Raw genomic sequence first — 13,697 nt, forward strand, 5'->3', positions numbered from 1 at the left:
AGGGGTTTTGAATCTGAGTATGCTATTTAAAGTGTAAATATGCCCTCTACAGTCTTATTTATTTTCTGTTTGTTTTTTATTTCATCTTTCTTCTTTGCATGCTCTATCTGCCGGTCACTTTGCTACCTGGATTTCCCCAGTGAGGGACAATAAAGGATATTTCTATTCTTTTTTTGATTGTTCTTCCAGAAGCACATTCATGAGGTCAGACACTGATGCTGGACAACAAGGCCTGGCTCACAGTCTCTGCTCTAATTCATCCCAAGGTGTTCTATCGAGTGCAGGCCAGTCAAGTTCTTCCACACCAAACTTGCTTGTCCATGCCCTTATGGACATTGCTTTCTACAGTGGTGCACAGTTAAGGTGGAATGGGACGTGGCCGTCATCAAACTATTCCCACAAAGTTGGGAGCATTTGTCCAAAATGTCTTGGTATGCTGTAGTAATAAGAGTTTCTTTCACTGGAGCTAAGTGGTCGTGCCCAGCTTGTCAATATGCAGAACCATCACCCCAATAGTCTTTCTGTTTAAAAGGTACAGTCTCTGATCCTATGAATATTACCAGTTAGGCAGTGCAGAGCTTGGATGGAGGTGATAGGTGATGGGAATCGTACCAACCAAACACACCTGTTGCAGCAGCTCTCCTCTCAGTGCCCTTGGAATATGACTAGGTTTAATTAAGAGGACTGGAGAGCAGTCCCAGAGGATCTGTTGTTTTTAAATTTGGAGTAACCTGTAAGAGCTATTTATAAGATGTAAACTAATAGTCAGATTTTGACCTTTCCTGTTTAGAATGGGAACATATAGACTTTTTGAATACAGGATGTCTTTGTAAAGAAATTTTGGAGTAAAGAAAAACCTAATTCAAATAATAAAAGCAAAACAATCAAATCACCTTAATTGTATTTATCTAACAAACCTACTCTGTACTAATTTTGATTTTATTTCTGATCTTTGAGGGGAGTAAGATTAAAGAGAGACTGGGCACGCCTTGGCCAAAAACACAATCTTTCATTCATGCTCATAATGACCCAACAAGAAAGCAGTATCCCCTGGAAATTCAACTCCTCTGGAACGCTTTTACCTTCTCCACAGATGTAATGAGAGGTACACCAGGGCAGCTTGAAACTCTTCCAATTCCGGCCTTTTCAACAAAAACTCCTGAAGAACAACCCCTGGACTGTACAGCAGTAGAGATGTGTTCTCTGAAGTGACGCTTCTCCATCTGCCAATCCCGTGCAATTCATGGTTCAGGGGTGGCTGTAGCTCAGGAGGTTGGTGGTTTGATCACTGGCTGTTCCAATCAACATAGCAAATATCACAATATACACTTTCCCATTCAATTTTATTTATACACTGCAAGTTCACAGCAAAGTCAAGGTGCTTCATATACTAAGGTAAACAACCTACAGAATTAGAGAGAACCCCAACAACAGCACTTGGAGTAAGAGACCTCCAGCAAAACCAGGTTCAAGAAGTGGGAGTCATCTGCCTCGACAGGTTGGAGGGTGACGGGAAAGAGCAACAAGAAAAGTAAAAGTATGTCGTTTTGTATCTTTCAAAGTTGCAAGGCCTTGTTGCTTAACAAGCTCACAGAATTTTATTCTGTATACAGTTTTGTGTTTACAGTAAGTTTGTAGATGTATTTTTTTCCACATTGCTCTTGTGATAAACAGCCTCATACAAACATATACAGAAATGGAACGGTATTCATATAATGCTTTCTGCTTTTCTAGTCTTATTGACTAAAAAGCATGCTACAAGACAGGTTTGTATTATATATTTACTATTTTTGGATGCAGATGTGTGTGTATTGATGTTTGGAACTCATCTGGTTCCTTGTTTTTTGCATTCTGCACAGTTTGAGCCACAAACAGATTCATCTATAAATTATAGTGCAGTAGTGATTGGTGAGAGCAGAATTCTGTATGTTTTCTAATGCATGTTAGACACATCCTTTAATGCTTTCTTTAATATTATTTGCATTATTTACAATCGTAAAAGTTAGAAGGACGTCTTCTTCTTCAGTCCTGACACACTGTCGATTTTCAACAGGCGTTCCTTTAAGACGGCAGGCAACAGGTCACTAAGTTGTCAGAGATCAGTTTTCAGATGAATCTGTCTCTTCAGTGGAGCCGTCACTCTCCACCTCCATCCTCCTCCTGTGGTGGATGTTCCTCCTGGGTGATGCCTTCTTCTGCACTTCTTTTAGCCCCCCCACAGCACTACTGCTACTGTTACTGCTAGGACTCACTACGATTTGAGCAATCCTGGACAGCAAGAGAACAAAAGATTACAATTAGAAGAAGAAAAGAGCAAAATGGGAAAAAAGCAAAGTGAAAGTATGTAGAGATTGTACTGGAGCGCTATTACATTTGAACACGAGAGTAGCAGCAGAGTAACCGTTTTCATGCCAGTGAACAGAAGTCTAACAATATCAGAATCAGCAGCTTGGACATTAATTCGATTTTGACCTTTGAAACCCACAAATTTACATATAAAAGATAAACCAGGAACTTTGAGCAATCCTGGACAGCAAGAGAACATCACGGCTGTGATTTTTCAAAAATTGATAAGTGTTAGCCATTATTGGCATAAATGTATAAAAAATTATAAATTATATTATTCAAGGGAGTTCATTTTTCTTGTTTTATAGCCTTGTGCTGCTGAGGGGTTTAATTTCAGATTACTTCGATGCTCTTTGCTATCAATCCAATCTACCTTACTACAATCTATACTAACTGTCTAGGGGTTGAAAAGCAGCTCTGAAAACTCTTGTAGCATCTGCTTCTAAAATGTAGAATTCAGTTCGCTTAATCCTTAATAAGAGTAAAACAGAAACAACACAGGTCAGCTGAAAATAGTACAAATCTATTTTTTTCTGTTGTAAGCCTCCAGCAGATCTGAGGAATCCCTCACTTGTCATATAACACATTAACACCTGGTTACAGCTGCCTAATATATGGAGTAATGTTCCTGTTGTTGATATGTTTATTACTATGTGCATAGATGTGCAGTCTCACAGTTTGTCAAGTTCCTGGTCCATCTCTGGGTCAATGAGCAGCTCTGCCTTACTGGGTAACACTCCTGCAGAATCAGGGAAACGAAAAGGTTCAAAATTCAAACATTTGAAAGCAACACTAATGTAATACAAACCAAATGCACATTTTTTGACTGATGTAATGCTTATGCACTGTGTGTCAATAAGACCCAGTGTCTCATTGACACACAGTGGTGGTTGAACCCACCAATAGTTTGGTTGATGGCCTCTTGTTTAGCCAGACTCATAAGGAAGCTGTAGTAAGAAATTCTGTCAGTCTGGTTCAGGATTTCCCTCATACATGACCTGGGCGGATGACTGCACACACACACACACACACACACACACACACACACACACACACACACACACACACACACACACACACACACACACACACACAAATAATGACAAATCAGTACTACAACTGGTACTGAAATTGTTGTGTGGTGAGGTGGGAATATTTTTGCAAATATTTAGTGTATACGCACAAAAACGCAGTGATTTATCAACATTTTTGCACCACAATTTTTTCGTACTTCACAAACAAATTTAGTGTACAGACAAAATACAGCCTTACTGTCTTAGTGAATTTAAACACGTGTCGTTAAAATTAATACTTTTTTTTTAAATTCATCATTATTATTGCTTTTTGGTCATTATTTATTAGTTTATATATTTTTTTATTTACAGATTACAATTAAAATTTAAAAAATGAAGCACCTAAATACTGGCCTAGACACACTAGATGCAATGTGAAAATCCTAAGTTACTTCCTTAAGTCATCGCATTCACAAGATTTTAAGTGAATTCTGACATTGACCTTGAAGTCTAATGGTAGGAATTTGAAAATATTACATCAGCTACATCACCTTTGAGAGTTATCGCCTTCACAAGATGTCTACAGGAAACTAAAAGAATATAGTGGTGAGTGAGAACTGAAGTGTTTACCTATGTTTGGACCTGTCGCACAGGGCGTCTATACACTGAGCCAAAGTGGAAGGCTCCACCCCATCTTGTGGCCGCTCTTCTTTGTTGTTCTCCTCTGTAGACACAGATGGGATCTGCTCGATGGAGGTGGATGTGGGGACGATGACAGTGTTGGGACTCTTACCTGCTAGCAGATCTTGGTAGATTACCAGCACACAGTCCAGGAACTCTACGAACACAATGGATGAATTTAATGGACGTTTCCTTTAACTTAAAAACAAATCACATTATTAACATTATTACATACATTTTATTCATTTTGTATTTATTGTTATTACTATATTTTTTATTAATATTGGTTTGTTTATTCCCTCGGGTGAAATAACTGAGAGAATGGGTTCGTAAAACCTATTTTCTCAGTTATTTTATCCTTTATTATCCAATTTAATCAAATCTTTACATTCTTATCTGTTACCCAAGTTAAATATTCTCTTTTTCTAGGATACTTATTTTTTCAGTTAGTGGTGAATTCTTTACCCCCCTCAGTTTATTACACAGTCGTTATGAATAATTCCTTTTATTTCGTTAACTCATATTACCATTCGGTTCCCTGGATTAACATTAATCTACTCCCTTTAGTAATTTTTTCAGTCTGTTTCCTAGATTTCCTATTTCATTAACTAGATTCTCTTCATTTAATAATCAGTGCACATGAATTATTACCATTTTCCCTTATTTTCTCTATATAATCCTTTGGGTTTGTATTCTGTTCCTTCAGTTTATTGATCCTTTCCCTCCCTAAGTTCATTAATTTGCTCTCTTTAATTATTCTTTTCATCACTTGGTTTATTACCTTGGTAGTAAAACTGCAGCTGGAAAGCATAAAGAAAATCAGAGAAAGACATCAGACAATCGATGGTGTCGTCCATCACAGCAATTCTAGAGGAGGAGAGAACAGCAATCATTACCCAGAAACTTTCAGCCTGTTAAGATCTGTTGTGTTCAAAATGTGCTACATTGAAAATGTGCTCAAATGAATTACATAGGATTATATATTGTGCAAAGCACTCAGGTTTCATCTTGATGTGAAATAATCAAGATGAAACCTTGGGAAGTTACTCTTTTGCTGACCTGGCGGCACTCTGAACTAACACCACTGGAAAATCTGGACACAGTAACTGCAGCAGGGACCTGTATTCCAGCATGGAGAGCAAGTCTGCAACACAAGACACAAAACATTTGTTGGCTACAAATTACACAATGACTAACCACCAGTTTTAAATAGAAAACTCATGACAGCACAAAACTGTAACACATAAAACTGTCAGTGACAACTAAAACAATAATGTAACACTTATGACATAAACATAGTTTTATATCAATTTTTTTATTAATTACAAATACACTGACATCAAAAACTTTGTCTCTTTGATCTGCAAGGATTTGTAAATTCACTGATTTTGAAAAAGCATGTTGTTTGAGGTCACTGCAACCACATCAAGAAGAAACATACAGCATCACCCAGATTTAACTCCTCCTGTGTCTATTTAATGTCTATGTCTACATTTACCAGCTTCCTAAGTATACCATAATAAGCTTTAGATCTAGTCAATGTGTCCTGCTGGGATGTTTCAAGAGTACAGGGCTATTTGGTCCTTGTACAACTGTATTCACACTTATTTCTAGTGGGTAATGGAATCTCCCAAGGCTGCTTTGACTGATTTTGTCCATGATTTTTATGGACAGAGTTTTAAGGTCAACAGGTCCAACCAAAGGTTGTAGTGTGTCAAGGTTGGTAGCTTCATAATCTCATGTCCACTTTTTACAAGTGATGCTCACTCAGTTGTCTTCATTAAGGCTCAGGTGGTAGAGCAGATCATCTAATAACCGGAAGGTTGGTGGTTCAAGCCCAGTCTGCCCTAGTCTGCATGCAAGATGTTAGTCCAATGTTGTTCTCTGGTGTGAATGCATGTGAATGTTAGACAAAAAGAACTTAGAAACAGCAACTTAGAAACAGTATCTCAGGAGAGTGACAGATGGGTAGGTCTGTCATCAGCAGTAGCACTGTACCTCACAGCAATAACATCTTGAGAGTGAATCCAGGCTGGGCTATTTCTGTCTGTAGTTTCCATGTTCTTTACTATGACTACATGGTTCTCCCCAGAGGTACTCCAGCTTCATTTCACAGTCCAAAGACATTATTGTGTTCTCACCTCCACTTTTGCCGATCTGTCTGTAGCATTTCCAGAATACTCGAATGAAGGATGCTCTGTTATGTGGAGTGGCCTGGATGTAGTTAAACTCTCTGAAGAGGATGTGGTTACTGTTCTTTACACTGCTGAAACTACAGAAACATTACAAACCCAGATATATTATATATTTCTCTCACACACACACATACACACAAATTTACTCAATTGCTCTCTGCGATTAATGAAGTCTCTCTGACTCTGATATGTCTTTATAAATAACTTTCTGTCAGGACATGGAAGGCAAGCAGTGCTTGCATTGTTAAAGCTCCCCGCCTGTCTATTAGCGTGTGCATCCATCCTTTACATTACTGCCACCTTGTGACCACACGGAGCTAGAATTGCTGCATCTCTCTCTGGTTTGAGGGCGTGTCCATCTCCCGTAACACTGACTTGAGCTGGGCAAGCTGAGAGGTCAGCAGCTTTTTTCTGGTTGTTTTGCGCATGTGCACTGTGGATAAACTGCTAGTCTTCAACGGTAAACTGATGGGAGACCAGTGTGCGAAACAAGCTGCTGCTGGCTCAGCTTTCACTGCTCTGACACCAGTAATGAACTGTGCTTTGTCTGGAAACACAGCCACCATTACCCTGTGAAATAGATTCAGTCAGATTCATCATAACAGATGAGTTTCTTCTTGGTAACCACCTTGGCCAACATGTGTAATGTAGTGATTATGGTGTGAGAAAAAGTTGTTATTAACTTCTTTTGTACTGTGACAATACTCAAGATGGGATAGTAGCTCTGACCATGTCTGCTCTTTTCAGATTTTCAGATTAGCATTTCCCGAATGTAGATTTTTTTCATTAATATGTTTAATTCCTCAATAGACATATGCACAAGCTTTTTAATTCAACTGTTTTTTATTATTATTAATGTATTTTAATACACTTAAAAAAACCATGATGAAGGACTGTGAAACTGAGCTCTAAACAACAATTTCTTTTTCAGAGATTAGATTTTTCAGAGATATGTGATGCTCACACAACAGCCACACATATGATGACTATGATGAATATGATACTGTACATTAGGGCTGCAGCTATTGATGATTTCAGTAATTGAGTAATGTATTGATTATTCCATCTATTAATCAAGTAATGAGATAAGATAACTTATTCCACTCTCCATGTTCCAGATGCTTGATCCACAGATTCATCATTTTCACAGACTTTTCCTGTCTGTCTGTCACTGTGTAATGCAGGATTAAAGACCTGGGGAGGGGGGGTCTCCATCTCCAGCTCGTGCAAATGCATGTAGGTATCAGTATAATCTTCAGACAACAATGAAGTAGTATTGATACGTATAACCTATGCATTTGCACGAGCTGGAGATGATAATCCTTTTAAACCGTATGACACACTGGCAAACAGTGACAACCATTTCTTGAACATGACGATGTATCACCAAGTACACGGAGAGTAGAATTCGTAAACAAATCTAACTAGTTAACGTAAAAACCTGTTAACCTAAAGCACCGGAGCTGCAGTCTCACTGTTTCAACAACTGTGTGGAACCTACTATTCAGCGAAGTAGCGGATCACTCCGAACTGGTTGTATTCCTCTTTGTGTTCTAGCAGCTGGATCACAGCATCATTCAGGTAGAACAGCACATTGCTGTCCGCTGGAACACAGACACACACAGAGATTATAAAGTTAGCCTAGGAGCTAACTGACAAAGCTAACAACACACGACCTACCGAGATACTGATCAGCGGGAACCGTGGGGTTCAAACGGTTCATTCTGCTCTTCCTATAGAAACCCACTGAAACAAGACTTAATAAATACGCAGCTATAATCGGTGAACAGTGCAGCTATTTACTGTACGTACACTGTGTTCTTATTACTCTGAATTTTGTTAGCTAGCTGTCCTAACATGGTGAGCTGGTGGACTTCCATGGAAACCGCCGGATGTTGTGAGTTACATTAATCAGAGCCCCTCGAACATTACTACTGACAAAGATTCCGCTTTGAAAGTAAACGTTTTACAGAATTTAAGAGCTTTAAAAACTGAGAAAAAATTGGAACTTGTATTTTGAAATTCTCACGTGTACAGATTTTTTCAACACACTTGTGTTTTTAATTTACAGTTACAGAAAAATATTCACAAATGTGTAGAATGATATTTTCACAAATAGAATAGAATAGATCTTTATTGTCACTGTTACAAGAACAATGAAACACAGTTTGCATCTCTCCGTTGGAGACATTCAGATTCTTTTAGGATGGACACAGGGAATGTGTTGTAATACACAATAATAATAATAATAGTATGTACAGATCAACATAAGAACACACACACACACACACACACACACACACACACACACACACACACACACACACACACACACACACACACACACACACACACACACACATATATATGAGTGATCAGTGTGCAGTATAAGGTGCAATGTGATCAGTGGTATTCCGCATTGAGTAAGGGATAGGAATGCTGGTTACTACTATAATAAATACGGTTCATAAATACGCTGTAAATGTCCATGGATTTTAACAGCACAGTTAACCTTCAATCAGGGTGGGGGTAGGGCATGTTTGACAGCCTTGACATTGACATTGATTCTGTTTTTCTTTGACCTGATCGACCTGTAGCGTTTACCAGAAAGAAGGAGGGAAAAAAGTGAGTGTCCAGGGTGCAAGGGGTCCTTGATGATGATACTGGCTTTCCGCTGAAGTCTGCTGGTATAAATGTCTCTGAGGGGGGTTAGTGAAGTTCCAATTGTCCGCTCTGCCGCCCTCACCACCCGTTGCAGTTTTCTCTTGTCCTCCACAGTACAGCAGTTGAACCAGAGTGTGCAGCAGATAGATCAGAAGACTCGTGATGGTGGAGCGGTAGAAGTTAATTAGAAGTCTTTGGAGTAATTGCACCTGAGAAAGTACGGCCTTTGTTGTGCTTTTCCTACCTACTGTGAAATGTTTGTGGACCAGGTAAGGTCAGCCGAGATATGGACCCCGAGGAACTTGAAGCTGCATCAATGTAGAGGGCGAAGTGCTCAGATCGCCTTGTTCTCCTAAAGTCGATTACCATCTCCTTGGTCTTGGCTGTGTTCAGATGTAGGTTGTTGTTGTCACACCATCGCTTCAGATGCTGAACTCTGTAGGCTGAATAATTAATGTTCTCAATCAGTCCTATGTAGCTGGTGTCATCAGCAAATACACTGTGAGCTGCAAACTTCTCATTTAAATTTTACTGAATTTTTTTTTACTGCTTACAACTACAACTCTGTGATTATAACCTCTTATATCAGTGAATACAAGCACTTGACTACACCCTCTCAAGTCAGATTCACATATTCTGCAATTTTGCAACACTTCTTGGGAGAAAGGCATTTCAAAACTTGCACTTGTAGCTGAAGGGGGATAAAAAACAGAGGTGTTGGTGGTAGTGGAGGGAAGATATGAGGAGGGCTGGGACGGAGGTAACGACAGTAGAGGTCAGCCAATCAGAAGGCCTCTGTCCTCTTTTCACCATGTTGGATTCGCAACTACAAAGCACAGAGCCTGGTTTCTTTCAAAACTTTGTTTAGTACATTAGCACTGTGGTTGATCAGGAAATTAACACAGACACAGCAGTCCCCCATTCCTCATTAGGAGCAGCAGCAAAAACCAGAGCGAATGATCATTTTAGCTAACGGTACTAGCTAACTAGCTACCCAGTGTACACTGATCAGTAATACACTCTTATAACTGTTCTAATCCTTGTTAACAGACCTGAATGTTGCAGCTGCATAAAACACTGTTGATGACAACTGTGATCTGTTATCTTTGTACCAGAATAAAGAGGGAACCCAGAGTATGAGCAAGTCCAGTGTCTCAGTGCCATCCTTTCTGCAAAGGCTTATGAAGTCACATCCACCATAGACTCTCAGGACCACAACAGCTACACCAGCAGTATCTTCTCTCTCAGTTTATCCCACTGTTGGCAGTAAAAGAGGACTTATTTAATCTCTGAGCCCTCACTCTGAACCACAGCACTTTCTGCAGGGACATCACACTTTAAATCACACTAAACTAGTCTTCCTCAGTACTTTCATGCTGACTTATCCATGTTTATTATGCTAATAGGAGACCAAGTTCATACCAACACTTACAAGTTTACAAGTTCATAATAAATCCCTGAACTCAACAGATAAAGCTGCCTCTGCTGTCCTTTTTTTGTTCTTTTGATTGATTGGTCATTTTGTTTTGGTTAGTCTGTCCAACCGTAAAGGCTGTTATGAATGATTGAGAATGAGTCTTGTTAAAGAACCCAGATTGCAGGTCATACATAGCGCTGATTCCCAGCTACGCTGTTTGCAGTGCGTGCCCACTGGTAAATTTATTGCAATTTCTCTCAAACTGGGTGTGACGGTTTGCAGTGTAGTGCTATTTGCCTGCTCCTTTGGTTTGATAGGTCTCATGTGCAGCTGGGATATTAGTAGAATTTATTTCTTTGGCATTTCATTCGACACCTTAGTGCTTAGTTACATAAATGTTTAAAGTATCTTTAGTTATTTTGATTCAGAAACAACACAGAATTATAAGTCAAATGTCTCCTATGTGTGTTGTCCGTTATCTGTGACTGTACTATCCAAGTACAGTCTATCCAAGTCCTCTCTATACTTAAATGTTTCATAAACATTCTTTAACCTCCTAAGACCCGAACTCTTCCACAGCATGCATTTTTAATTTCTCTTTGATATTTGAGCATATTGGGGCCCAATGAATGTAAAAAGAAAGAATTACCAGATTTTTTTTTTTACCTTATTTTTGGTTTTATGAAAAATAAGAGTCACATATGAGGATATTTGTTTAAAAATTTGATAGAACAGTAGCAGAATAATGTCCTTGTAAGTGGATATCAGGCCCTTGTAGAGCAAAATTGAGTATTTTGGTCTAAATAACCCAAAATGTGATGTCCACATATGTGGACGCCAGGTCCTAGGAGGTTAAGATACTAAAATTCAAATCAAATTAGAGAGGCTGGGATTTGGTGACTTCGTATAACCAACAACAATATTAGAGCACTTTTCAGCCCAAATTGATTTTGGGCAATCAGTTTTGTCTTATCAAGCAGCTCATACCTGGAATACAATACCCTCGGAAAGAAAGACTATATAACATTCTTTATTTCTTTTTCTAAATTTGTAAAACAGTGATTATTGGATAATCAAACATGACATAATGCCCTTGAAAATCCTTGATTCTAATGTTTTTTGGTTTGGTTTTTTTTTTGGGGGGGGGGGGGGGGGTGTAAGTGATTATAGGGTTTGATCTTTAATAATGGTATATGGACATTTGTTTTTGTCACACGTTTTATGTTCACACGCTTCTAAATGTTTGGTTTGTTGCTTTATTTAATATGCCATTAACCTGCCAGGGATTGCAGATGAAATAGTCTGTGGGTAAATCTGGCATATTTACATGATGAGCTTAAGTGCTCATGTTAATTAATAAGTATTTTCCCTTTTAAATAAACACAAACATTTACAAATTGTATTGATAATCACAGCCATCATTAAAAAAATAAACTGTGAATGGCCCTTGGTGTGCTATGTCCAGCTGATATTGAAATGTGTGTACTCATGTAATTAAAACATATGAACAAATGAAATGAAATTATCTCTACTCTTTACCTAGGCAGAGGGCAGTAGGAATGACAGAAATAACAGGACTATGTGTCTATTGTATATTTTGCGTTATTTTACATTTTCGTCACAAAAACTCGCCAAGGTTGATTCCTGGTGAGTGCAGGCCACTAGTGTCTGCTGTCAAGTGCCCACATCTGTCTTACTGTGGAGGGAACTATAAAACCTTGTGTAACATTTTGATAGAGATCAATAAGTCACCTAAGCTCACTGCTGTCTGTTGACAGCAATACTCTGGTGAGTTTTCTGTAAGTGATATTTTTACTGCTGTTAGTTGCTGGTCTACATTACTGCATTACTTCTTTGAAGTATAAAAAATATAAATTGTATAAGTATAAATTTTCATCTGGTGTGAGAATTTAATCAAACTGTTTATCAGAGTGAAAATGCAGTACTTTTTGGACAGTAGCGGGCATAATGTTAGCTTAATTGTCAGCTGTTATTGTTGTCAACAACAGCAACAACCCACAATGAACGGGTCCAGACCGGTGTCTTGCCAAGGTAGGGATCCCGACAGTTACCCCTGTGTCGGGAGCATGCGCTGGACTGTCCAAATCACGGACAAACAGTATCCGTCATTCTTGATTTTTAGTTCGCAAACACTTCTTATAATGACTTATTACTACTGAAATTTTGGAGGTTTTAGCTCTTTATACAATCAAGTTACAGAAGGATACATATTACCAGGCAAAATGTCGTCGGTTTGTTGAAATAATCCAGTCCGATAATACCTGAGAACAATAAATGTATAATTTCTGTTGTAACCCACAAACTGAACGGTAAATTAACGACATTCATCTTTTACTTTCTCACTAAACTAAAACGTCACGACTTCCACGTGTGGTTAGTTGAAATGGAGGCGAAGTCAACTGGATCCGCTTTCCCCTGCCCAGCGCGTACTCCACATGCAGGGGAAACCTAATTCCTTCAGAGATACCTACCTTTACCTACCTTGACACGACACAATCATTTTATGGTGGTCATCAAATTCTGCACTGAGCTTTGGAGAGACTTTTATATATCCTTTATTTACCCGGATACAATGTGTCGTTGACATTAAAAATGTGATTTTCGAAAGAGATCAGTCAATGGATCAAGCCAAGAGGGTAGCAGAAATTGTAACAAACATAACACCACAGTTCTACAAACTTACTTAAAGTGACCAAAAAGGACTGCAGAGGACAATGTGGGTACAAATACGCAGAGTTATAAAGATACTTCAACAACAGGTTATTTCTTTCTTCTATATATAACCCAATCATAAATCATGTTCACTACTGTCTATTTACTAATATGAGTAAAAATATTCGAAATACAAAATACACATAAAAACATCGGAAATCGGTTTTTGGCATAACATCGCTCATCACTAAAGTTTAAAGGGCGTACACGAAACAAACAAGTAGTGTTTACATAGACAATCGTAGTTTTGAGATAGACTTAATTTCAGAGTAGCCAATGAAATCTCTTCTGAGAAAGCAATGCACGCGTTGTTCCAATCAGCTAAGGAATTTCACACATTGAAGGCGGAGCATATTTCAAACGCAACCAATCTCTCTCCACATCTGTCTCCGTCTAGTGAAAAACAAAGAAGCCCATTAGATGAATAAGTAGTCACATAAGTAAAATTTCACTGTATAAAGGTAGCATTTTGTTTGTGTGCTGCTTCTTCACTGTCCATGACAGGTTGCTTATGCAGTCGGACTAAATATTAAAAGTGATTCAGCACTGGAGTGACGTCGTCGGGGTGGTGTCCCGCTCTCCGCTCCGCCTCCGTCTGTCCGGCTCTGGAGAAATTTGAAAAAGCTGAAAGAAGTTGGACGTATTTAG

The 13,697-nt window shown here is 38.7% G+C and overlaps 1 protein-coding gene across 2 annotated transcripts; it reads right to left on the reverse strand.

The window, feature by feature from the left end:
* Positions 1–1,326: 1,326 nt before the first annotated feature.
* Positions 1,327–8,124, reverse strand: cstpp1 (centriolar satellite-associated tubulin polyglutamylase complex regulator 1). Of its 2 annotated transcripts, XM_085413159.1 has the most exons (10): positions 7,916–8,124; positions 7,737–7,839; positions 6,182–6,312; positions 5,100–5,184; positions 4,822–4,907; positions 4,153–4,197; positions 3,990–4,083; positions 3,247–3,356; positions 3,022–3,085; positions 1,327–2,268 (listed from the first exon to the last, which is right to left on the reverse strand). In XM_085413159.1, exons 1-10 carry the CDS (start codon positions 7,956–7,958, stop codon positions 2,100–2,102), a joined length of 930 nt encoding a protein of 309 aa, XP_085269285.1. In that variant the 5' UTR covers positions 7,959–8,124; the 3' UTR covers positions 1,327–2,099. The 2 variants fall into 2 exon arrangements, with proteins under 2 accessions (XP_085269285.1, XP_085269284.1); XM_085413158.1 differs by having other exon boundaries at positions 3,990–4,197.
* Positions 8,125–13,697: the final 5,573 nt, after the last annotated feature.

Source organism: Rhamphochromis longiceps, linkage group LG7, assembly GCF_057381845.1.
Source record: "Rhamphochromis longiceps isolate RC_006_pf linkage group LG7, R_longiceps_female_GT1.1, whole genome shotgun sequence".
NCBI lineage: Eukaryota > Metazoa > Chordata > Actinopteri > Cichliformes > Cichlidae > Rhamphochromis > Rhamphochromis longiceps.

Excerpts from the sequence above, each read along its gene's own strand:
- cstpp1 (XM_085413158.1), bottom strand. The coding sequence starts at position 7,958 with ATGAACCGTTTGAACCCCACGGTTCCCGCTGATCAGTATCTCG. Across the intron at positions 6,313-7,736 it reads ATCCGCTACTTCGCTGAATA|TTTCAGCAGTGTAAAGAACA; the intron begins GTAGGTTCCACA and ends ATGTTTCTGTAG. Across the intron at positions 4,198-4,821 it reads GCTGCAGTTTTACTACCAAG|AGTTCCTGGACTGTGTGCTG; the intron begins GTAATAAACCAA and ends TTGTGTTCGTAG.